Source organism: Harpegnathos saltator, unplaced genomic scaffold (assembly GCF_003227715.2).
Source record: "Harpegnathos saltator strain DR-91 unplaced genomic scaffold, Hsal_v8.6 scaffold58, whole genome shotgun sequence".
NCBI classification, from domain to species: domain Eukaryota; kingdom Metazoa; phylum Arthropoda; class Insecta; order Hymenoptera; family Formicidae; genus Harpegnathos; species Harpegnathos saltator.
In genome coordinates, this window is record NW_020230404.1 from 2,319,671 (window position 1) to 2,345,570 (window position 25,900).

A 25,900-nucleotide genomic window follows, 5' to 3' on the forward strand; every position below is an offset into this window, starting at 1 on the left:
CAGTTCTTTGGCAATAAAAGAATTCATATCTCGAGATGAAATATTTTGACAGAGTCGTTCATGGCTCACCCGAGAGCCGCATGAACAAATATTATTGCTTTAAAATTTCAAATCGATACGAAGCTCAGGCTTTCGGAGAAATCACTGCAAAAAGTTGAACAACAAAATTTCGAGAGAAACGCGTTTAGAATTCAAGTGGACGTATATTTATATGAGTATTTGTTTGAAAACAAAATTCTTCTATTCTTCATATGTTTACATAAACGTATCTAAAACTTTCATTCTTGCACATTTATTCGGTTCGTCGCAAAATCATTATCAAAAACAAGCACGCACGACTTTTCAGTAATCTGACCCTCCAGTCCCCTTAACATCGATTCGCTCGTAACAATCGGCCACAGGCAAACCCGGCGAGTCGCGCGACGCGACTCGTTCCATGAAAACGGCAGCTCGCGCCGTTGATTTCCCGTGGTCATGCATTTTCGCTCGCCTCGCGCGCGTCCCGGCGGGAAGTCCGGCTCGAGAGTAAGCGACGATAATCAGGACGTGATAAAGGGCAGCGCGCAGCGCTCGGGGATTGATCGCGCCTCAGGGTGAGTGGATAAAAGCGCCGCGCTGTTCCCGGCGCGCGGCAGAAGGGTGAGATAGGGTTCGCGCGGGTGATAATCGCGCCGAGTTACGTGCACGGACGGCGATCCGACGTGCTCCTCCGATAAAGTCTCGAGCTCCGACAGTGGAGAGCGGCCGGTGGTGGTGGTGGTGGTGGTGCAGGGTGTGCATCTAATCCAGCGATGTCAAAGAACTCGGTCGCGAGAGGTAATCGATAGTCGATCGGACGGACGATGATCGTCGAGCCGCGAAACATGCCGGCAGATAAATCCGCATTTGCGCAATTCGCGCGTCAACGGTTGAATAGTTGAAAAGTCCCTCCACGTTGGTCGCAATGTTGACTGCGACCGTGGACTTGCGTGGACGTGCAGGCGTTCGGCGCAGGCGAAAGCCTGCGCAGACTAAATTCGAAAAGAACAGCCTCTGTCACGGGCATGTGCCGTCTTCTGGCTTCGTTCTTGTTGAAGCTGGCTGGACGAAGATAGCGTGTCTATGGTGAGTAATGAAAGAGAGAGAGAGAGAGAGAGAGAGAGACATGGCTGTTCTTTATATATTATCTTGAAATCCGCCTCTCATAAGAAGGCACAGTCTATGTTCGCGAGAGGTTCTGCCAAGACTGTGTTCGAAAAGGGTGGCTTCTATTATAGGCACATTCGATCTTCGTCTAGCTTCGTCCTTATTGGAGGAGGTCGGACGAAGGTAGAGCCTGCCTGTGTGGATAATGGAAGAAGAATATAGCTGTCCTTTATATCTTGTCTCTTCAACGTTCGCGTAAGAAGCCGCAGTACGCGAGACCGTGGTTGCGATGGTAGTCCTAAAAACTGGGGTGCGTTGAGAGGAAGAAAATAGTTAACGCCAAAATTATAGTCGTATAAATTATATACAGTTATAGCATACATATTATAAATTACCATATAGCTGTGGCCACGACTCTATTTTCTCGCTGTCGCAACAAAAATGTAGCAGTTGCGATACACATGCGGCGATGTTGTGTAGTAATATTCGCTGCAAAAACAGACCTCCCGGCTAGAATTATTTCGACAGCGACGGCCAATCTGGAATTGTTCCAGTTTCGGCGTGAAAAACGCTCGACTGTCTCAAACAGAGCCAGTGACTTGACGTCGCGAGCTTGCGACCGACCTTTTGTCGCACAAGCTCCTCAAGAAAAGGGTCTCTCGAGGTCGCCCGAGGCTGAAGCTTGACGACGGATTGCCGCGCGTTGTCGCTCGCGATTAAATAAGCGAGCGGTTAATTGCTCGAAAAAAACACCCCTTTTCCCGCACGAGCGAGCGAGACTCTCGTTTGTTCCATATTTCAGGCCGTTTCCTCGCTCACTTGTAGACAGTAAACAAGATGCAGTAACGCCTGTCGCCCTCTCCCTCGCCCTCCGCGCTCACGTTCCCAATCCTGTGTCGTTCGTTTAACGAATTAGCGTTTAATTCCAATTAGCGCCAACTCGAGCGCCACCTCGTCGACTCTCTTTCTCTCTCTCTCTCTCTCTCTCTCTTTCTTTCTCTCTCTCTCTCTCTCTCTCTCTCTCTCTCTCCCTCGCGGGAGTTTCGCAATTTGCACGACGAAGCTTTCACAGGGCTCACCCTCCCGTTTGATTCGATTTGTCCGCCGCGCCGACCCATGCGAGTCCCGGCCGGTCGAGTCGTCGCTTGCCGTTTGTTTGCGCCGCTCCCTGGAATCGACCTTTGCATCGCTCGGCGAGATCCCGCCTCCTTTGCGTCTCCGCTTTTTTTTGCTTGTTTCGCGATAAACGCGGGGGAGGGAGTGCAAATCGCGCGGCGATTTGTCTTGCATTAGCCTACTTTCGCGCGGAGCAATCTCTCGGTTGATCGCCGTGCCGGCGCTCGCGTGCTCGCGATAAGGCGGGTCGCGATCAGATTGTTCGCGTTCTTCTTCCCCTTTACGAATTCGGCGAGTTAAATATCTCACGGGTGTGAGGAGAGGGTGAGGGGAAACTTGGGATGATTAATCCGAGAGGGATTGTTTCGATTAAACAAACAACCGCGCGAGCGCGCGCTCTGTTGTTGGCAGTTTAATTATTTTTTAATTGTTTCCCTTTCTATTTTGTTTAATTATTTTTCTCGCCCATGCGCGCGCGCTACACGTAACAGCATCGCGAACGCTGCAACCAATCAAGCTCGAGTTATTTCATATTTCTCTTGCTGCTCATGCTCTCTTCCTCCCCCCCCCTCTCTCTCTCTCTCTCTCTCTCTCTCTCTCTCTCTCTCTCTCTCTCTCTCTCTCTCTCTCTCTCGCTCCGCCGTGCAGCAACAGCAGCAGCAACAGCGTTGTTATTACTGTTCCATATTCCTTCATCCGTAACCGTGCGCGCACCCGCATTCAATATGAATATCTCCGTATATCCATTCTTTTTTATTTCGCCGTATTATTCGTCGCTGCGCGAAGGATGAGAGCGTATTCTGCGCGAATCGCGAACGTACCGCGCGGAAATTTGCTTTGAAATTAAAATCTATTCTCACGCGAGGGATATTTCAGCGCTCAGCCGGCGAGAGCTCCGGAAATGTATTAGAATATAACAATAACTCTCCTTTTCTCTCTCTCTCTCTCTCTCTCTCTCTCTCTCTCTCACTCTCTCCATTTCTTCCTTTCTCGCAATTAAACTCCGCGCAATGATTCACACTCACCGACGCTCCTCTCGTGCGGAACGTTTCCTCGCCTCGACCGTCGATTTTCGACCGAACGGTCGGACCGACATAATCGCGATCTTAAATAACGTCCGCGCGACGGCAAGCGTGTTATTCGCGTGTAAACACATCGTGCGCGGGAACGTCATTCCTTTAATATCGATTTCACGCCTCCCCCATTTGCATATCGTTACGTTTGTATTCAAGCGGCTACGCGCGCAGAATTACATGTTAATCTGTCGGCAATTGCAATTACTCGATACGCGATTCTCGCATCCTCTCTCTCTCTCTCTCTCTCTGCCGCCCCCCCCTCTTCCGTTTCGCGGCCACGGACGCTCGGAGATCGGGCGTGTTTCCGCGTTTATCGCGTGTGCTCCGAATATACAACGCGCTTCGGACGAAGCAGCTTGATTTTTCCTCCAAGTTATCAAGCGAGCAAAATTATCTCTTTCATCATTTCCATGCTCTCTATTATTTCCACTATCCTTTTTCACTTATATAATATTCTTTTCCTTGTTTTAATTTAGCGAGAAGCATTACCGGACTCATTCCGCGCGCTCGATTAATTAACAGCCGAAAGGAATATATCCAGCGTCTCTCTGTGAGAGACGCGCGCGGTGCATCCGGCCGCGTCGCTTCTACGCGCCGCGTGAGACTGCAAAGTGACTGTAACACGTGACAATGTGTGCAACGTGTGCGTCGCGCAACGTTCCGCAAGTGCACACTGCGGTTGTCTGCCACGGCACATACAGTTGCATACAGCGGCGTGCAAACGCCGGCAGCGGCAGCCAGCTGCAAGTAAACGAACAAGCTCGCGCTTAGAGAGACAGCCGGCCACTTGTTCAAACGTGTCACACGTGGAACAAGTAATAAAAGCACGTGGCGTCATTCACGGCCTCTCTGCGTCATTGCGCCTCCGGGATGCGGCGATAAATTTTAACGTCTCTCTCTCTCTCTCTCTCTCTCTTTCTCTCTCTCTCTCTCTCTCTCTGCGCGTAATACGCGTAACGCGTAAGCTCGAAGTTTCATGCCACGGCCAGGACACGCTCCACCATCACCACCACCAGCACGGCGTCGTCGTTGCCGTTGCTGCTCCTGCCGTGAGAAATTCCCGCGCGGAGGCCGCGCAGGTCTCCTTCGCGATGTCGCGATGTCGTAAAAAGAGTGAGAATCGAGCCGCTTTATTCGGGCGAATCTCAGAGGCGCGTCGAGGAGCGAAGAGCTCCACTGCACGCGAGAGGCGATACAATCGCGAGCGAATTTTTTTATTAAGACAGCTCGTGTTTTATTATTGATATAATTACCTCGAGGATGAATGTGTGGGTGTGAGTTAATTTTAATCTTTTAGGAGATGAGGCGGGGTGAGGGGTAGCCGAGAGCTTTTTCCAATTAAGACAAACTCGGATCGATGACTTTCGGTTATAAATACACAACCGCAGGTTAAATTCGTTTCTACTAATTGTGGCAAATATTGGAGCGCAATTTTGCGGAGAACTTATTTCTGATTGAAGTTGGTACACGTCATTCGGGTGATACATCAAAAGCTCCGAAGGTTCGGTATAATTTGACGTTTGAAACTTCGAAGTATCAAAGCTCTCGGGACACAAGACTAGTTTGGATGGCTGGGTGGTTTAATTGGATTCCGCGCGAATTTGAAGACACGAATACACGCGAGCGTCATTCGAGTGTTCATACTTGAGAATTTCGTCGTTCGGACGTAACGTCTCGTACCTCGAGAAATTCGCAAGTTCAGACCAATCGAGGAAATCATCATGATTGAAAGGGGGCTTTCAGTCGACTTACGAAACGTTTTGCTTCGCACGAGCCCGCCGTCGTAAACAGAATCCGACCACGAAACAGAAAGTGCGTTAAAAATCGCAGCTGCAGTTCGCGGGAGAGTGTCGCAGCTCGCAGCTTTCCCGTGAAAGCTCGCGGTTAGATTCGACGATGAGCGTTATACCGTGCCGCTCTCTCGGCAGCTGAAAGCGGCTCTTGTTTATTATGTACGATGCGCATTCGCGGTGGTAAGTACCCCTTACGGGGAATTATATCCGAGTTTACCCTCGGCAACGATATATTCCCCGCGAGGCTCTCTCGGTTTCCCCGAGGGGGAAAGCTCTCAGCTCTCGCCGCGTATACATCCCTCGTCATCGTCATCGCGCTCGTTCATCACGCTCCGTGCCGTTCGCGCGGCATTTTTCAGCTTCTTTTCCGCGAGTCCCCCCCCCGCCGCCGCCTATCGACTTCGCTATTCGTTTTTTGTCGCGACGAAGGCGCGACCCGTTACATTATTCCGGCTCCTAAAAGCCTCCGTCACGGCGACGAGCGGATGGAGATATTGGAATATGCTAGCATGAGTACTACGCGCAACGTTTGCTCACGTGACGAATGTTTGTCGCTCCACGACGAAGACTTATCGAGCGCTTTGCAGGTGCGAGGGTAAAAATACGGCGTCTTTGCCGATAAATTCGCGCTCGCGAGAGAAAGTAACGGGCATCCCCCTTCGACGCGCGTGTCGTTTTGTTCTCTCACTCTGGGAAGCGTGTCGAAAAGTTAAGCCCGTTCACATCTCTCTCTCTCTCTCTCTCTCTCTCTCTCTCTCCTGCCTTCCGTAAATCCGTAATAAGCAGCGACTTGCTCTGTTGCGCTGAGAGAATCGATTAGCGAGAACCTCAGCCGGCTGCTCGATCCGGCTTACCGGCCTCCCTCCCGAGATATTACCTCCGGCGAGTTGACAACCTGAGAAAGCAACTTATTAAAAAAGTCGAGGACTCTTGATAAAAGTTTGATTTCCGCAACTTTAGTTTTTTCCATCTGCATGCGGTGATAAATCATGCGCGCAGCCGGTGTCTGCTTTGAGTCGAGGGAAATCTTCCTTGCGCGAGGAGAGTGGCTCTTGAAGAGCGCGAAGGAGGAAAGCGGGAAAGAGAATGAGAGAGAGAGAGAGAGAGAGAGAGAGATAATGTAAGCTCTGCAACTCGTAAGTTGCAACGTGCTTTCGGATCTTGCTTTACAAAGGAGGCACAATAGCTCTCATGATACGTGCGATCAAGGGTCGACTAGGAAGACCATTAAGAGCCCGCGCCGGCGGTGAGGCGGACATTAATAATGCATAATTGCACAAATTGCAAACGCGTTTCGGTCCTGAATTCGGACCCTCCCCCCCCCCCCCCCCCCACCTGTATGTACGTTGTGTAATTTGTGTAATCACATACCGTAATTTTCGCCTCGCTACCGGCGCTCTGGCTCTCACTAGAGTGCCCTCCTGCTTGGCTCTCTTCATTTTAGATCTTTTATTAAGATATAAGTCTCTTTGAAATTTCAGAGTCTCGCCACGTCGAGTCCTGCCACGAGACGGTCGCGGGGGCAACTTTGCGGCCGGCAAGACGCGAGTTCGCGTGCCGTTCGTTCATAAACGAGAAAGAACCTCGCAAGAGAGCCGGATCGGGCCGCATTATTACGCCTCAGCGCACGGCGCACAAAGGCAGCTCCCAGTTCCAGTAGCGTGGCTCTCTCCCTCGCGATCGTACCAATTACTTTTCATTTACGTAGCGGTAACGGAGGAGCCCGGAGGGGAGGGGGGCGGGAGGAGGGAGGTCGCGTACGTACAAGGCGCATACGCGCGCGGCTCATAAATTACGAGCAATTTTCGCATTTGCCCCATCCGTCGTACTAGCGAGAGAGACAGAGAGAGAGAGAGAGAGAGAGAGAGAGAGAGAGAGAGAGAGAGAGAGAGAGAGAGAGAGAGAGAGAGAGAGAGAGAGAGAGAGAGAGAGAGAGAGAGAGGGAGAGAGAGAGCGCGCGGCCGCGCTCGTAAAATCGCGGGGCTGCGTTTATTTTCATCGCTCGGCCCGCGCAATTAGGTTACTCGCTTCCACCGGTGCGTCTCGGGCCTCTCGCTCCCTCCCCCCTTCCCCCTCTCTCCCGTCTCGCCTCGGCCCGTCTACCCAGCGGCGTTCTTTAATGCCCTTCGCTCCTCCCTCGATTTTTCCAGCCGGTTTCTGCGATCGGGAATACGTCCTCTTCCGCCCTTCCTCCCGACTTCCCTCTTCATCATCGCTGGCTCGTCCTCTCCCTGGGGATAGCGCGACGCCGTGCGGCGCGTGTCACGTGAGCCGAGGACAGACTCTCCTTCGGCCGTCCTCACAGCTGGATCCTTCGATCGCGAGCTTCCTCCGCCCGTATCTCCGGCCGGCCGACTGCTCTCGTCGACCTTAACGAGTTTTTCCCAATCGGACTTTGCTTCCTTTCTCACGGTCTGCCGGTCAGCTCTCTTTCTCTCTTTCTTGCCGGCGAGAGATATTCTGTCCGATGAACTCTCCCGCGGCTCGAGCGGGAAGTCGGGTCGCTCCATTGTTCCGATCGCCGAAGCCGCTCGCCCGTAAAGAGGAAGCTCTCCCCGATCGTCGACCGCCCAGTTCTCTCGTTCAGGAGTATTCTTCACCCAGGACACCGACCAGGTTTCGAACAGGTTGTCACTTGGTTCCGTTGCGACGTACAGAAACAAACGCGCTCGATGTCTCTCCGAGCCGATTCGTCGAGCCGACTCACCTGCCATCGCGATCTCTCTCCCCCACGGCGCTTTTCTGATCTTCCTTAATGAACACGTTGTCCATCGAGTGGTCCAAGTCTGGCGAAATTGTCTGGCCGCCGCGAAGCCGCGTCGTCGCCGACGAGAGAGACACACCCGCTGCTCGTCGCTCGGCAATTCCTCAACGGGGTTTTCTCTTCTTCACTGCATTGTGCATTGTGAGCGCGAATGAACTTGGCGCAGCTCCTTGGCGCGGAATTGCCAAGTTCTCGTGACCAAAAACGCCACAAAGTTTCCTTTCGTCGAGACTGGCGAGCCGATCGCTAACGAGAGAGAGAGAGAGAGAGAGAGAGAGAGAGAGAGAGAGAGAGAGAGAGTGTACCGCTCGCCGCGGCCGTTGCACGGTAATGCCAGTAATCTCATATCAGTTATTGATTCTTCATCCGGCCGCGCTATTCCTCCTCTCGGCGAATTAGCATAATGCCGTCGTGAAGCTTGCATATTCATTGCGCCGCGGGTAGCGCGCGCATCGCATCGCATCTCCTCGCTTCGCCTCGCCTCGCCTTGCCGCTTCGTATCGCCCCTGTATCGCATTTTGCGCGGAAAGTAGATCGCACGATAAGGTCGCTTAATTTCGGGCCACGAGTTTCTCGCGACTCTTCTGCTTCCTATCGCCGCGGGAGGAAGTCGGGCTCCGGCCGACGTAACAGCCCGCGCGCGCGGCCACGTTTGATCTCGATTGCCGGACAATGTGGCGTTAAGCCGCCTTTGTCCTCATTAACGTCGCGATATAGCGGCTTGGCAGCGGTGGGCGCACCGGGCCGCGGTATCGTCGGCCGTAATTGAATGTCGATCGCGAGCGACGTCTAGCGGCGATGCCGCAGGCGCGTTTCGCAGCGCACATCCGAGCCGCACGATATGAGACACGACGGGGATGGCGATTATAAAAGGGGCGGGGAGGGCCCCCTTCACGGGGACTACCGGGGAACGCGCGGCGCTTCGTATATTCGCGCAGATAATGATGGATGATTCAGTTCCCGATTAGGAGGCGGCCAGCGAGCGGCCTGTCTCGCGCGCGGATGTGCACTTAGAAGTAACACTACCCAACTGTCACTCAACCGATTCCCATGAAATTTGGCATGCACGTAGAACATTGAGAAATACTGAACACGTGTTTTTTTATATCGGCTGACAACGCATTTTAAGGGTGGAAGTCATTTCAACCCTTTGTACGTATTACATGTGTACATTGTCTTCCATTGAACTAGTAAGACGTTTTTAGGGTCGCTGATTACGAATCTGGAGACAAAATTATAAAATCCAAGATGGCGGCTTAACGGCTTAACGTCCAGAAAATTTATATAATTAACATCCTTGAAAGTTTACAATAAACCTTCTTAAAAATCTTACAAGTAAAACATTACAATAATAATAATAATAATAATAATAAAGTGCAACAAACGAATTATATTTTGACTTCCGACTTCAGATTCGTAATTAGAGGCCCCAAAAACCTCCAGATACCAAAGTTGAATCAGCCATCTTTTTATAATTTCGGTCCGCCATCTTGAATTTTGTAATTTTATCTCCAGATTCGTAATCAGCGATCCTAAAAACCCCTTACTGACTAGTTCAATGGAAGACAAGTTTGACGGAAATCACATGTGATATGTACAAAGGGTTGAAATAGTGCTTTCATGTTCAGGGATCAAGGGGTGATTTCCACCCTTAAAATGCGTTGTCAGCCGATGCAAAAAAAACACGTGTTCAATATTTTTCAATGCTCTACCAATGCATGCCAAATTTCATTGGAATCGGTAAGTGACAGTTGGGTAGTGTTACTTGTCAAACTATCAACCCCTCAGCCCCTTGGTAACCCCTTAAAAGTTACCGTCACATATTACCCCAAGCTGACTTGTTGTTTATAGCAAACTATATATATATGCGAGAACTGATCTGTTTTATTATAATGCTGCCAATACTGATAGTATGAATAAATATCTGTAGAATCAATATTTTCGATATGGTTACGTTTTTTTGATAAAACGAAAAATTTGCATACGGTAAAACTTCAGCAGCGGTGAAGCCTTTGAGGGTCAATGGCGAGAATACCCACGGGAAGAAAAACAATGATACTAGGAGAGATTGCGAAATTACGGGCACGGAATCAGAGACGTGTGGCATCAGGATGACACGTACTTTTCTTCCCGCGGATATTTCCGTCATTAACGAGAGGGATCGTCGTGATGACGAGATAGCGCTCACCTATCCGCTGCGCTGGCTCCGCCTGGACGACCTTGCCGACTACCTGCTTTGGAATCTGAATGTCGGTGCCCATCACGAAAGCCACCAGTAAGGATTCCTTACAGAACTGAATGGAAATATCACCTCGGGCTACCTAACTCGACCTAACCTAATCCAGCTCCGACACGGTAACACCAACACAGGCTTCTGTGCGTCAGACTGCTGACTCGGCACGATGGCACGGTGGTAGGGAATGGGCGCCATATTATTTTGAGCGTGTGTACGCACGACTGTTCTGATTAAGAGAATCGTGTGTCGCGTTTGCTTTTGTTGAAACAGCAAATGTTTGTCTTTCGTACAGCGTTCTACATGCAATTTTCTCTCCTCTCTTCCACTTTTGTGCGCCCCGGTTGGCCCTTTTATCGTCTGTCGGCGCGTCTGCTGCTTGTTCGGTGGTCTAAAACTTTTAATTATGTTACGCATTATGAATTCTAATTGGTTTCGCTTCAGCGGCGACCGTGTCGGTGTGACGCGCACTTGTGCGAGTAAATTCCAAATGCAACATGGCGTCCTACATCTCCCCCGCCAGAAACACGTTGCATGAAAAATCAGCGATCTAGTTAGCTCGTCGCAGAAGTCTGCGAACTGCGCTTACTTCTTTTATCGCGCAACATCTCGCGATGCTTTAGCGTTTCACAAGTTGCTAGGCAACTTGGAAAATCCCGCATGTCCCAAGAATCCTCTCGGCTCTCTGCGATTTTCTTTGTTACAAAATCTGCGTTCGGATTGGCTCGCAAGAACCGCGCGAGCGAGGCCGGGAAAAAGGGCCGGGATTTCATGCGGAGGAGAGAAAATATCATTCGCGCACCGCGGTGCGCATGGAATCAGCCGGTGGCGCGTTTAAACATCGTAATGTTGTTCCGGCGAGAGGCAGAAGAAGAGAGAGAGAGAGAGGGAGAACGAGAGCGAGAAAAAGAGAACGAGAGAGAGAGAGAGAGAGAGAGGGAACGTGATAGAATACGAATACACCGCGCTCGGTGGCTACATTCTCCGATCGACCCACCAACAATTTATCCCGACGTGAAATGAAGTACCACCCTCGTGCCTTTACTGCTATTCCTTTACATCCCTTAAATTGCTGGATTAAAATCAACTTATCGCCGGCCTCTACGTCGGTCAATATGCTCCCTCGCTGTGTTGCACGGCGATCGCGAAATTACGGTTTATAAAACTCCACCGTGTGCGCAAACATCTATATATATATATATATATATATATATATACAGATTTATATACATATAAATACTGGTTTCGCACTTGGAGAAACTCGCGCGAACGCGAGACGCGAGATTGTCGCCCCTCCAGCGGAAATGCCCAGAATAAGAGGAAACACCAGCGATCGCATATCAGGCGCGCGCAAACATCGCGCTTATCAATCGGCGTTTTTGCTCTTCGCTGTGCGGAGAGACTTGATTTCATCGGATCGCTCGCGCGATCGCCGGCAATCGTGCGTGCCGGATTCGTTATCGCTGCAGAAGGAGAGAGATCACGAGGTTGGCGGAGGAAAAAACGGACCCGGCCACGTGGTGGACGTGGTGGCGCGACGAGGACGCGAGCAAAAAGGGGCGAGGTGGAGAATCGCGGAAAGCCCACGCGGGAGAACCAGTTCTCTCGCGCGTCCCAAGTGGCTGCTCGGACGTGGCCCAAGCGGCCGTTGCGAAGCGCTCCGATACCTCGCCGTCGTGTTTTTAAATAATTCAGCGCGGTAATTGTACGGCTGGCTCGGCCGAGCCAGCTCGAGATTCTGCAGGAATCGGTCTTCTGATTTTAATCTCCTCGACACTATCGCCGCGCGCTTTCGTCAGAATACACGAAGCAGCTGCGGTAACGTACACGCAGAGCCACCCGTAGCTGCGATCTATCACCTGTGTGTGTGCGAGCGAGCGAGCGAGCGAGCGAGAGAGAGAGAGAGAGAGAGAGGCGCGGGATGCAAAATCTAACGAAGAGCTGTCGGTCGTGTAACCGCCATTTATCGTCGGCAACCAGATTTGTCTGCGTCAATCGCTTGCCGGCGCGTCGACCGGCACATTACGGCCGGTGATTTATGAAGGGCACGACAGAAATGATGCGAGAGCGACCGGTGTGTTAACTGCTAATGCCGGGTGTGGCTGTTCTCTTATTATGCAACTTGTCGAGCTAAGTGATAGAATATGCACGGCGAAGCTGTCGCGGCTTCGCCTGCGAACGTCGCAGTGCGGTTTTTGGAAACATTGGGCAGATTTTCGAAACATTATCGAGCCGAAGCGCGCGCTCGTCAGCGTTCGCACCGGGCTAATGAGAGCGATGGGAATGAGCGAGCTGTCGTCTCCGTTTACACGAGCCGACACGAGTTCGTTGCGACACCTGATCTTCGACCGCGTATTTCCAGCGCGGCCGCGGCGCAATCGCGCGTAAATGGAAAACGATAGTTTGCGAGAGATGGCATAATTAAGCGCGAATTGTATATCACAAGTTCTCTCCGCCAATGAATAGGCTCTCGGTAAATTACACGATTAATTACACGGCCGACCAGTAGACACCTCATTTGTCGCGAGAGCCGCGCATTTCGCCAGCGCGACAAGGAAAATAATAATCCCGCGCATTCATCATGTCACGCGCGCGGCGCATTTATTATTTATCATTTCCGGGTCCGTGCGCGAGCCGGCGCGGCGGCTGCGCGAAATTATGGTCGGTTCGTACTTTCATCATGCCGCCGCGGCCGGTCATCAGATTCAGCCGCCCGATACAATCGATACTTAAAAATCGATCGAGCACAAACCCCGGTCACGGTCTGTCGCGACGTTCCGCGAGGTCGCGTGAATCGCGCGACTTTGATGTCTCCATCCGCGTCGATCCCATTTTCAGGTCATCAGTGTGCTTTGACATTTTCAACGTCAAACGGCTTGTTCGTCAGACAGCTGAAAGTTGATCGTGTGCTTTTATTTATGGAGCGTAACGCGCTCCATAGAAACGCGGAAGAGAACTGCGATAGAGTCGTAATGTCTCGAATCGTAAGGTCCTGAGAAAATTAACCAATCGCGGTCGATCATCCTCCTCGCGGTCGAAGAATAATCAACGGTGATTGGTGAAATTTTCTTACGATCTTATGACTCGGGATTTTACGACTTCTGTTGTAGGGACTCCGTTTAGGAGAGGCCGCGGCGACTTCACCCGGAGAGAGGATGCGACTCCTGCGCTCGATCCTCGCTCCTATTGGAGAAAAGCGGATGCTCGTGGAAAATGGCATACCCATGAACAGCGGGAGAGGAACATGCTGCTCTCACGTGTTATCTCCAAATCCCGCATTAGAATGCGCGACTAACGCGCCCGGATTTGGCTATTGGGCGCAGGTAGAGTCCAAGCTGAATAGAAAAATACTCTGCCATTTTGAACAGGAAAAACGTGAACCATTGAAATATTCTACCTGAATATGGGCGTTTGGATACCGGAGTCCGGACACTCTGTATAAATCTATGGATATTGTCCTCCCGATTTTCGCAATTGTCTTTCCAGGAAGCAGCACGTTAGCGCCACTGATTATTACGTGTATCACAGCCATATCTCTCTCTCTCTCTCTCACACATATCGGCCGCATTTTTTTTCGAATAAATAACGCGAAGGGAAAACAAGCGCGCTGCTCCGCGTTCGTTATCCGGGTGTTCATTTGAGTCTGCCTCGCGGCTTTCACGACGAATCGCGAAATAACGCGCGTTCTTGTGCGTGTGTATGTATAATATATGGCAGAAGAAACTCCAAGCGCGCGAAGAGCACAGCTGTTTTCGGTCGTCGCGGCCCCGCTAATAAGACGCGTTTGACATTTAAGCGGACTGTTGCCGCACCGCGTCTCGATCGCAACGAACGAGCGACGACGACGCGGCAAGAAATCTACCCAATCGCCGTGAGAATGGGACGAGGTGAGAAACATCACGGCGGAAAACGAGCCAGCAGACTTGTTCCGAAATCTGCTTCGAAAACTTTGTTTTTAATTGTAAAGTTGCAAAGCAGGCCTTAAACTGAATTAGATACGTTCCGCAATTGATCAGCTGATCACGCTTGGACGTTCACTTGGCGATGTACCATTTCTGTTTGCAAACTCGGTTCTAGTTATGAATTTTGTAGTATTAGATAGGAAAGTGAATTTTTTTACCTATTATCTCGATAATTGACAGGTGATCGATTATTAAGTAAAATTAATATTAAATTAAGTATTAGCTAAAACCAAAGTTTCCGAAAACGATTTTGGCCGAACCGGCCGTGTCGGAAAAATTTGATTCGCCTTGGCGTAATCGCACGTATATTCATTCGTCCGCCTGAATCGACAGTCGCTGTACATGTGCGTGTGCGCGCGCGTCATGTCGATTCACGCACGCACGCACGCACGCACGCACGCACGCGTGTACGCACAGTGCCTCACCGAAGACCGCTCGAACCACTCGATGGATAATACCGCCCGAAGCGACGAGTCGCGAAATGCATGCACTCTCGCGAACATGCGTTTCTCTCTCTCTCTCTCTCTTTCTATATATATGTATATATTTATTTATTTATTCATGTATTTATTTATTTACGTCGTGTGTCGTGTTGTTATCAATCAGAGCCTGAATTCGCACGTCGGTCCGCACGCGACCGCAATGTTTCGGCGCGTCAAATCGAGATTCAATCAACGGACCATACATTTTCTCCGTGTTTCCGCGTCTCCGTCAATAACAATCGCCCCGGCTGACAGCCGGGGGGAGAGGGGGGGCAGATGCATTCATATGCCGAATTAAATGCGCGCCCGTTGGCATTCAGCGCTTTCCTATCGAATGAACGCTCGACGGCAACGGACGGTCTGTGACGAACGCGAGCAAAGGAAGGGAGATTACGAAAGTACAGAAATTATTCCGCGGATCTGCCTTCGCTGAACAATTCCTGCCGATCGCGCGGAGACAATCGAGCAGCGGTCGATCAAGAAGATAAGAGAAAAAATATGAAGTCGCTTTGGAATTCGTCGGGAGGGAGAGATACCGGTGCAATGATTCTCTTTCGCGAATTACAAAGCGGGGCTGGCGGGGAAGGGGAGAGGACGAAAGCGGGGGGGACGTAACATTTTCGGTAATTTTGTCGACGGGATAAAATTGCACGAACGGACGAACGGCTCCGGCGAAAAGAGCCCCGGGATGAAAGCAGATTAACAAAAAGAGCGGACGAGAGCTGTAAAAAAGGCGGTCGATCCGGCTCTGCCGTTAACATCGAGATTACACATTAATTATTCTCTCGTCCATTCTCTCTTTCTCTCTCCCTCGTCGCCCTCATCCCTAGCACGTCCTTCCGCGCCATCGGAAATAACCGTAACGTATGCGACTCGAAACGCCCACCAATTATATCGCCACTGGGACGAGGTGCGCCGCGGGAAAAACGAGGGGGACGCGACGACGCCGGCAGTCGTCGGTACCGGTCGGCCGTGAATTTTCCCGGGAAAATACCCGCCGGTGGGAATTTTTCATCGAGCGGAGCGCCAGGGACCGGCAGGGGGGAGCGGAGGGAAGATCGCGCGAGACAGCGGTCGTATTTATCCCGCCGCGTCCCGATTAAAATTCGCGATCCGCGGGAGGAAGGGTAGGGAGGGAGGGAGGGAGGGTGGACGCCACCGTATTTTTTGTCTATTCCCCTCGGGCGGAATTCCGCAGCGGACTTCGATCCGTTTCAATTACCGGAGGTAATTTAGTTTCGCGGCTCTTTTTTCCCACTCCGCGCGCGTCGCCGGTATTCCGCCGGCAACCCGTTGCTTCCTATGTTGTTTCTTTGTCTCTCCCCCTCTCTCCCTCTCCTTCTTCCCTCTTCCGACGTTACGTGGGCGATTAGCAGTGATGAAGTTGATCAGATTTGATAGCGGTGAACCTCCCGGCAACGGTCAATCTCGCTATCAGAGGGGGGAGGGGGGAGATTACACAAAACGATTGACCGCCAGGCTTCCGTTTTTTTTTCGCAGTACGCTTTGAGCGTATTTTAGCGAGCAAATTTTCATTAAATCGCTCTCCTCCATCCGTGATGGAAGTATGTTATGCGCCAAAATGTTGAATTAAGCTCGAGCTGTGGCAAGAGTTTGCGTCGTATTTGTTAGCTGAAATTTAAAACAAGTTTACACCGTTTTAATTGATTTTTGTCAGTCACAGACAAAACGCTCGTTCAGTATACGTTTTTTCCAGAACGTTCTTTTTCAATCTCCATTCTTATTAAAAAATAGGAAATACATATTTTCACATGTTTAATCTCTCCTAAAAAGTCGCTCTTCTTCCTAGGTCGAATATTTTAGTTTTAAATGAGAGAAAATCAAATTGACATTTTATCTTTAGTTACAAGTTTTGAACCTACTAACTTGTCGCAGCAGGCAGCGAGCACTGTTAGCTGTGCATCCAAGGTGTCGCTACGCGGGCGAGCAGAACGAACGCGCGCGCGCGAGAATGTGTTCGGCGTTGGTTCGAATCCCGCCGAGGTATACGGAGAAAGAGAGAGGAGAACGAAGGAGAGAAAAGGGGGCGCGCGCGCCCGCGGTTGATTTGTATACGCCGTCCTCTTCTAAACTTTCTCCCCCTTCGCTTTACCGTACGGTAACTTAAATCACACAATGATGATACCTTAACAGTTTGCCCGAGTATGACGATCGAACCTAGCTTGCTTGGGATCTCGTTTGTACGATGAACTGACAAACTGTAGAGTCATAGTTACTCTGAGTGTGAGAGAGAACTTTTTTTTCTTCCTAAACCTCCAACATGGAGGTTCTAAAATTCTTTTTTCTCTATAAATTAGTATTTTTTAAACTAAATATAACACGTCATCGAGTTACTTATCACGCGCGAGTGGAGAAATTGCTACTCAATATTCTCCGATCAGCCTGCGCTTCTCCGCAAAAGCAGAGGAGAGAAAAGAAGAAGGACGACGGTCTTTTGTTTAGCGTTTTTAACTAAGGGTCTTTTTGAGAAACGGCCGATGGCAGGTCGCGGCACACCACTTAGAGAATATTACCGCAGAATGCACAAGAAAGAAGGGGAAAGCAGGGGGGGGAAGCAGCCGCGCCAGAAGGTGTGTGGCTCGCCGCAATGAGCGCGTGTTAATTAGCATGTTAATTAGCGGGCGGGAGCAAACGGCTACTGTGCAGCGACGTTTTCGCACTCGCGGCGTTGCACTCGCCGCGCGAGCCGACCTTTCGCGAGCGGACTGACCTTAAACTTTGCCTGCTCGAGGCCGGCCGGAAGAAGCCGGCGTCGGCTTTCATCGCGCGCGCCGCCGCTAATGGCTAATACGACCGCACGGCCGATGGCATCCGTAATGGCCGATGGCACGCTCCGAGGAAAGGGCGTGATTAATTTCCATAATGGTCGCTGTGCCGGCTTAATAACCCGCGCTTTGTCGGGCGATCGTCGGTCGGGAAGCGGGAGAAAGCGAGAGGGAACGAAGGTTTTCGCGCGAACAAAGAGAAATATCGACGGTCGCGCGCGGCGCAAATTTCTCGCGTTGACAAATCGAAGCATAAATCTCCTCCGATTACAGTCCCTCCTCGCGCCTCCGAGCCGCTCTCATGGCGAGCCGAGCGAAACGTCGACGATTTATCCCGAGCGTTTCGCGCACGATCGTGGACAGGAAGGTAAGGTCTGTATAATGTATCGCGCGACTTTCAGAGCGCGTTCGACCTGTCCAAGAGGGAAGAGTTCTCCCGTCGAACTACTGGCTACTCGCGCGACCCCATCTCTCCCCGATACGCTCTTAACTTCAAAGAAAGGAAACAGAAAAGCAGGGGAGAGGAGAAAACAAGTGTGAGAAGAGAAGCGTTGCGCGAACGGATTTACAGTCGCTCGCACGCTCTCTCTCTCTCTCTCTCTCTCTGCGACTTTCGGACTTCGATGAGAATTTATTTCCCGATGGGGTGGGGGGGGACTTCCCTCCTGAGGAAAACAGAGGCGTCCTTGTACACTTTCGAATTTGCTCGCGACATCTCGTGAATTACTCGACCTCTCGTGACGTGCTGCGCACGTCAAGCATGAAATCCGGGCGATCTACATCGCTCGAGTTCGCGCCGGCCCGGCCGGGGGCCGCGTCCGTCCGACGATTTCCGAAGGAGGCCGGGGGTTAAGAGGTCAACCGGCTCCGCGTGGAAGATAAACGCGATCGCTGAGGGAGTTGCTGGCTCTCGGCTCGCTCTGTGCAACGGCGGTATAAACGCCAGAGTATTATTAGAGCAACGTGCAAACGCGCTAGCGTGGCCGCCTAATATCGCGCGCTCGACTCGCGGAATCAAAGGGAGCGCGTAACGAGGAATCGGCTTTCTTTGTTGCGAGGACGCGCGCGTCTCGCTCTCTCGCGCCACAATAGTTCCTCGGTTATGCCGAGAAAAGGGAGGGAGGCGAGGCATAAGATAGCTGTATAAGGCGTCACTCTGGAGGCGTCTCTGGAGCGCCGACGTAACTGTAAACGCACTCGGCAAACGACTTATTTGTCGCGTCGGAGAGTTACGCTCAGCCGACGACACCGGCTGGTTAATATCTTGTGTTGTGTCGATGGAACGTGAACTGTAGCGAGAGACGCGAGCGCGCATGAAAGAGAGACTCGGAAGAGTCCTCTCCTCTTTCACCACCGCCGATAATCAAACGCCAGGCTGCTCGCGTGCGCTTCTATCAAATGATGAGTGAAATGCGACGAGTTCGCCTGTGTTCACCAATCGCCGAGCAACTGCGTGTGTGACTGATCGTAATTACACTGCAAACCCGAGTGCGTTATTTTGACGCGTACAAGCTGAAGCTTCCTTTACGCGTATCTTGTCGTCTTAAATCACGTTGTTTGACGCGTTTAAACGCGTTAAGTGATATCGATGTGCATCAAATGACGTGATTTCAGAAACGCGACAAGAAACGCGCGAAGAAAGCTTTTCAGCTTATACGTGTCAAGATAACACACTCGCACTTTGCAGTGTAGTCGACACAATTGACAGCGCTGTTAACGGAATCAGCATGGTCAGAAAAGATCGCATGAATTGTCGCCGCGAAATAATCACGAGCGGAGAGAACCGTGAAGCACGCGCGAATTTTCGCCTTGGCGATCCGCGATCGGCGAGCCGGATAATTCGGCAGACTCTCGGGGTACGTCGGGTCGCGCGACGAGGGTGAAAAAGAGAGAATGTCGCGCCGAAGGTGCGCACAGCGGTGGGAAAAATTCGTGGCGCTGCTGCGCGCTGCTGCAGCCGTTAGACAACAAAGCCTGCGTGAATATGAATAAACTCGCTCGTCCGCACGCGCGCGAGCTCGTTTCTATCCGGTAAAGAGTTAACATTAATATCCTCCCAGCGATATTATCCCAGCGTCGGGAAACTGAGTTTCGACGCGCGTTCCGTTGCTAATGTAAATTATTATTATCATTATCAAGTACTATTTCTCGGAACTGACGATTCTGACACGGAGGGGAATGTTTGCTTGGCCGAGAGTGAGACAATTTTCCGCTGAAATATGAAGAATCCCGAAGATCCGGTTCAAGCGATCAGAATTCAGTCTGATCAGCGGTGAATCAGCTGGCACCCTCAGGCGCTCGAAATCCCGCTTAGTTCGTCCTTCGCTAGAAAATCCGAAGCGAACATTTTTTCCCGGCTTCGCCGATGAGTTTCGATCGCGTGGAGCCGAAGATATTGCTCGTTAATTGCCCCGCCAGCCCCCCCGCCGACCCTCATACCGTCGCGCGCTGTGTCAAGGGTATTGCCGTCAGCGGCAGCCGGGGACGCTGATCCATCCTTCACGCCTCGTCGCGGATGGCGCGACCCGCCGTGTGTCTCTCGCTCCACCTCTCTTTCTCTCTCTCTCTCTCTCTCTCTCTCGCGCTTCCTCCTCCGCGACGGCCGGCCACGTGTCATCGAGCGCCACGCGGATCGCGCCGGCTGCTGGCTCCGCGATCGCCGCTCGAAATCAGTCCGCGGGTTCAACACCCCGCGCCTTTTACCTGCCTATCTCCGACGCCGCTCCGGCGAGCTTCACGCGCCGGTCGCTTGCGTCAAGGCATCCGGTTACATCATCGGGTATGAGGGAGGAGGAGGAGGAGGAGGGAGTGAGATTCCCCATTTTTATCATTCCCCCTCCCTCCGCGAATCGTCGCCGCGGAAAATTCCCCGAGTGGCACGTCGAGACGGCGTCGTTAATGTTGTCTCAGTTGTCGTCGTCGCAGAGGACGGCGACGACGAAGAGTGATTGTGTTGTTCATTGTTACAGCTACCGTCCACAGCGAACTGGCGTTTGAGCGTCGCGCGTCGCGAAGCGCAATTACACGGGCCGGCAGTCCACTTGCAGCTCTCGTAGCTCTCCCGTGAAAATTTCCATCGCGAAAACACATAGTGGGTCTTGACGTAATCGCGGAAGCGAAATCGGAGGAGAACGGTCTCTCTCTCTCTCTCTCTCTCTCTCTCTCTCGAGAGAGAGAGAGAGAGAGAGAGAGCGAGCAGCTGCGGCGCTCGCGATGGAAAATGTTATTCGCCACGAGAGTCATCTAACGCGGATGTGATTATAATAATAAAATTCTCATTAACGCCCGCGCTGTGTTTGTAACACAGAGAGCCGCAGGGGGAAGCAACTCTCTTCCTCTCGAAGAACTTCACCTTTACTTCAGCTTCGCTCCTCGCAACTTTTATGCCTAGTCTCAAACTCTCCTCCTCGAGCTCTTGCTCGATCTTCTTTGCCAGGCACTAACGCTGGACTAGACCACGCTCGCTTATCCGCAAACCGCTGCTTGCGTCACCTTCTTATGTCATTTTCTTATGTTTCATCACCGGCAGCCCCTAAGAAGAAGGGCCTTTGCACAGGTGAAAGGTGACAATGTGAAATTTATTTTCCGGCGACGGCAAACTCGTCGCTCGCTGCGAGAAGTTCGCGGAAAAAGAGAGAGAGAGAGAGAGAGAGAGAGAGACACGGTGGAAGCGGCGAATCACCGGCGTGTGACACACGTGCGTGACGCAATCGAGTTGCGCGAGAAGCACGCGAGATAAAAGGTGTCAGTGGCCGTGTCGCGATGCCAAGGGCGTATGCACTGGTGTACACTCGGGCGACTCGATTAATCACGCCATGTTCTTCATCGCGCGCCGTTAAACAGTCCCGATTTAACAATTATTCGAAGCCGATGCCACGTGGTGCCGCGCTTCTTTGCTCTTCATGTTCCCCGTCCTGCCTCTTTTTTGCTCTGTCTCTCTGTTTGAGAGAGGAAGAAGAAGAAGAAAGAGAGAAAAGGGCGCCACCGGTCGGGAAGAGGTAGGCCCACGGAGGACCTTTTTGACGCCCGACCACCGCGTGGGTGGGCCCAAAGCGGGGTAGGCCGGGCCGGCCAGCCTCGAATCTGCACGGCGATCCGGTTTTTGCGACCGGCTCTGCGCTGTGGAATTTCTCCTCGAGCTTCCAGTCGCGACGGCTTCTGCGTAAACCCCTCTTTCTCTCTCTCTCTCTCTCTCTCTCTCTCTCTGTCTCCCTTTCTCTTTCTCTCTTCCTCTGAAGTCGCAATTTCACGCGGGAAAAAGCAGATGGTCGAATTAATGCAACAGTGAACGAAGCAGAGAGGCAAGTTTTGCTCTCCGCGACGGAAACGCAATTTCTCGTTCTATCGAGGCAAATTCACTCCGAACCTCCAAAGAGGAATTCCTGGAAATTCCAGCAGAATTCGGTTGATAGAAAACGGAAATAATTTCAGCTTCTTTGAAAAAAAAAAAAAAAACGCGGTTCGCTCAGTCTCAAGCTCTTTTCCGGTGGGACAAAATGATCGAGGAACCGAAAAATCCCGAGAACTAAAGTCAATGCGAAATGAAGGTCCCTCTCTTAAGTCGAGGGTGCTTTGGGTTTCTCCGCTCAGAATCCGCGCGTGTATTTGAGAAGCGCCGCGCACCTTTACATTATGAACCCGAGGACCTCGGGAAAAAGATGTGCAAATCGCAACCAGACTCCCCGAGGAATGTCCGACACCCTCGGGTGTGTCGAAGCGCAGTTCCTCCCGACGGCGATCGAGCGACCAGGGCTTTTATTATCCTGCGCACAATACATCATGACGCGACGTCGCATCCCGTGAACAGCACCGGGCGGCGAACTCTTTTTTTTTTTATCCTCATGCGCGCATATCCGCGGGGTAATAAAATCGCGCGAGCACGCGTCTCCTCGTCATCGCGTCGCCCGCTTCGTCGCCGCGGCCTGTCACGAGGAAGTAAAAACCTTCATTTCTCCCCGTTATCGTAGCGAGCGAGGGGAACGTACGTCCGCTGAGGGAATAAAGCGTGCTTTACGCGACTTTTAGCGAATCGAGCCGGCTCGTTACGCGAACGCGTAACGTGCGTCGCGTGGTCGCGTATAGATGTAGCTTCTCATCAGACGATTGTTGTTTTCTTTTCTCTTCACCCCTGGAAAACTCGGCCGCTCGAGAGAGAGAGAGAGAGAGAGAGAGAGAGAGAGAGAGAGAGAGAGAGAGAGAGAGAGAGAGAGAAAGAGAGAGCGCCGAGACGAAATTGAAATCGCGCTCGAACAGAGCCCGGTTATTTCCGGCTTCGTCGAGTTCGCGAAATTACGCGGATGACAAAAAAGCCCGCTTCGGCGACGCGCGAGGGTCGCGAAAACGCGGCGGCGATGAAGAAGCGCATTCGGAGTTCTTCTTCACGGTTTCCCCCCCGTTGGCGAGAGGGGAGGAGGGGGGAGGGGACCGCGCTGCCTTATTACGGATAGTAATTATTCACGAGAACACGAGCGAAAGTTTCAGCGGCTTATATGCCGCATGTGCGCGCGTTCGTTAGCGGCTCTCTGTCCTTGACGTTTTCCGAAATGGCGAAACGAAACTGTTTCCGCCTTCGCGATCGATCCGCCCGCGGCTCGTTATCGCGCAACGGGCTGTTTATTGTTCCACCGGGTATCGCGACGAACTTGCGTAATTGCCTCGTATGGTCCTCCCTGCCCGTCCCTCGTCGTAGCGCGACCGAGGGCATCGATCTCGCTCGCGAGGCTCTCCTCCGACCGACAGTTTCCATCTCTCGCGTTTGCGCCGCGAAGTTGGCGGTTACGCGTCGCGCTTCACGACACGCGTTGCGCGCTGGATGATGAAGAATGTTGTGTGAATGTATCATTACGAATAATTAAATGCAATCATCTAATTATGAGGGGGTAATTTCGCAGGATTAGGCAAATGGAGGGTGGATAACCACGGTCGAGAAGAATTCCGGTGTAATGTTCCAACGCATAAATTAACACGTATAATGCGCGCGAGACACTGAATAATTCAATTCGGACACGGATGTAGCGTCACGGACTAAGCTTGATCATCATCTGACTGTAATCGAAGGTACAATTCCCGATGCACAATTTGTAGGCAAATCGCAGCTCGCGAAACTCTCTCGCGGAACTACCGCGATCGCGTTAACAATAAGAAGATTTGTGGAAAGGCGCAGGAATTCATCCCCGAGGAAGGCGATCCCCAAAGGCGCGCGGAGCATCCTCGAGATGCATGCTTCTGTGAGCGCTCGTTCGTGGGAGATATGTGTGTGTGTGTGTGTGTGTTTATGTATGTAGTGCGTTTACGATCGATTCCAATCTCCCGGGAAGTTTGTTGCGGCGCGTCTCGCGCGACTCGTATCAAAGCCGCCCTCCGTCGCGAATGTTTCACGTAACAATTGTTCTCGTGACGGATGAACACTGAAGCTCGCGCGTGGCTCGCTCGCCATTGAAAAATTGGCCCCGCGACAATTCCCCCCGTCGAGCCGCCCCGCCGTCTCTCGTCAAGCGTCATCACCGGGATTTTACAATGGCCACGGCGCGGAGCCCGGCTGCCGGCTCGCCGATCAAACGGAATTCTTTCGCTGTTTTCGCTCGCGGAAACCGAACGCGCCTCGCGCTCTCGTCCGACGCGATTAACGAACCTGCTCGACATTGTTTCCGACTCGCGGCCTTTCCGCCGCCCCTCGCGACGCGGCGAGTACACGTGTCGCCGGCGCGATATGGACGCGGATGATGTCATTTGCACTGCCGGAATCGCGTATCTCCCGCGGGTCGAGCACGAGCGCGTGATCGAAAAGGCCGGGTCTCTAAAAAGGAAAAAAAAAAACGTCATCCTGCGCGCAATTGGGCTCAAATCAGCGGGCGGAAACCCTACCATATCCTTGTCGAGTCTTCTTTGCTCTCGTCTACATAAAACGTATGGACGGATAAAATCGCATACAGAGTGGAGAGTCAGATTGTACAGATAATCCATCCCGATAAAATTCCAACTCGTCCTTGTCCAGAGGACACAAATGTGTGTGTCATTCTCAGCTGCACCTTAGGTGGAAAAAAAGAAAGTAAAAGTGTCGTCTTTACTGAAACAGCATTTGGAACTTGTTTGAGAATTCTTGTGTTTCATCTCATTTCTGTCCAGCTAATTCTCAAATCGTCCGAGCACACAACGCTGCCGCTGTCGTAATGACAGGCTGCGGCGAGTGACATTCAGGACATTCGCATATTAATCTAGGTGAGTGCATCCTGCAAGCAACAACAACGGGGCCGTCTCCACGGCGCGAGGCACCCTCGCGCGTTCGCATTCGTCGCGCCTCGTCGAACAGGAGAGAGAGAGAGAGGGAGGAAATCCCGAAAAGAAGCCAAGCCGCGCTCGTCGAAGCCGCGGGATACGCCGAACTTTCACTCAGCCGTCTCTCTTTCTCTCTCCCGCTCTCTTTCCCGTCATCGTCGTCGTCGTCGTCGTCGTCCTCTGCACAGTGGTCCCTCGACGAGGCGACGCACGCGGCGCGCGACCGCGACTCGGGAAGGGAGGAGAGAGCGGACAGAAGCGCGAGGCAGAAGGAGAAAGAACGCGAAAGAAGGAAGGAAGCGAGCCCGCGCACGCACGCACGAAACGAAACGAAACGAAACGCGAAGCGTTCTCCGGCGCAGGAAAGAGAGAGAGAGAGAGAGAGAGGTTTAGTGACCTCGGCGTATCGTCGTCGTCGTCGTCGTCATCGTCCTCCTCCTCCTTCTAAGTAGAAGCAGAAGGAGTAGGACGACTGCGACGACTACTACGACGACGTGAGCGCGAGCGCAGCTACGAGGCGCGACGACGCCGAGCGCGACGAGACGACGAGGAGTGGCCGAGAAGAAGAAGAGCAAATTGGTGCTCCCGGTAGCAGGGGCCCATGAGCGTTGTGGAGGAAACGATACGGCGCAGCGCGTCGAGGCGCAGCGGACATGGGCCGCGCGGCGGCGGCGGCAGCGGCGGCGGCGGCGGCGGCGGCGGCTCGGCCGGTGCCGATTGGCCCGCGGCGGCCTCGCGGGGTCCAGCCCAGCCGATCCCCACCGTTGCGTCCAGCAGCTCGCCAGCCTCTGCCAGGCCCCAGGATATCGCGGGCCCGACCAGGCGGCAGTCCTCGCGCGACGGCAGCGTCGACTCGGCCGGCCAGCACACCCCACCTGACCACGCGGACCTCCTCTTCAAGGTCTGCCGCCTTGCCGCCTGATACCGCGCGAACGTGACCAGCGAATGCTAAGGCTCCGGGCACGCTCCAGCGCTGCGGCTCTGTGGTGTGAGGCCTTAGCCGTTCGCTTCGGGCCCGAAAGTATGACGAAATTCTGTCTCGGCTAAGAGCGTAAACCCGCCGCCGCCCGCGCCGCCTGAAGTCCTGGTCCTTCGGCTTCGACCGAGTTGGCCAGGCTCCGGCTGTTGAGGCGACGCGGACGCGGCTTTTCGCCGGGATCTTTTTTGCCGTGGCTCAAAGCAACAAGCTGAAGACTTGCTTCGGCTTGCGCGAAGGGTGCGGTAAGGCTCTTTGGTCTCTTGCTCTGGGCCAGAAATTGTACCGCGCCTGCCTCGCTGCCGCCGGCAG

At 52.5% G+C, this 25,900-nt stretch overlaps 1 protein-coding gene across 7 annotated transcripts in view; it reads left to right on the forward strand.

Moving 5' to 3' along the window:
* LOC105187893 (ras-related protein Rab-37) overlaps window positions 1-25,900 on the forward strand; it is a 100,477-nt gene that overhangs the window by 67,400 nt on the left and 7,177 nt on the right. For 2 of the 7 annotated variants that reach the window (XM_025303896.1, XM_025303891.1), the window contains exon 2: window positions 25,205-25,513. The exons of 2 other annotated variants lie outside the window; for them this stretch is intronic. In XM_025303896.1, the coding sequence (XP_025159681.1) occupies window positions 25,205-25,513 (309 nt within the window). Of the gene's footprint in view, window positions 1-22,546; window positions 25,154-25,204; window positions 25,514-25,900 lie in introns of those variants that run through there. 3 more of the 7 variants (XM_025303894.1, XM_025303895.1, XM_025303892.1) reach the window with 3 other exon arrangements.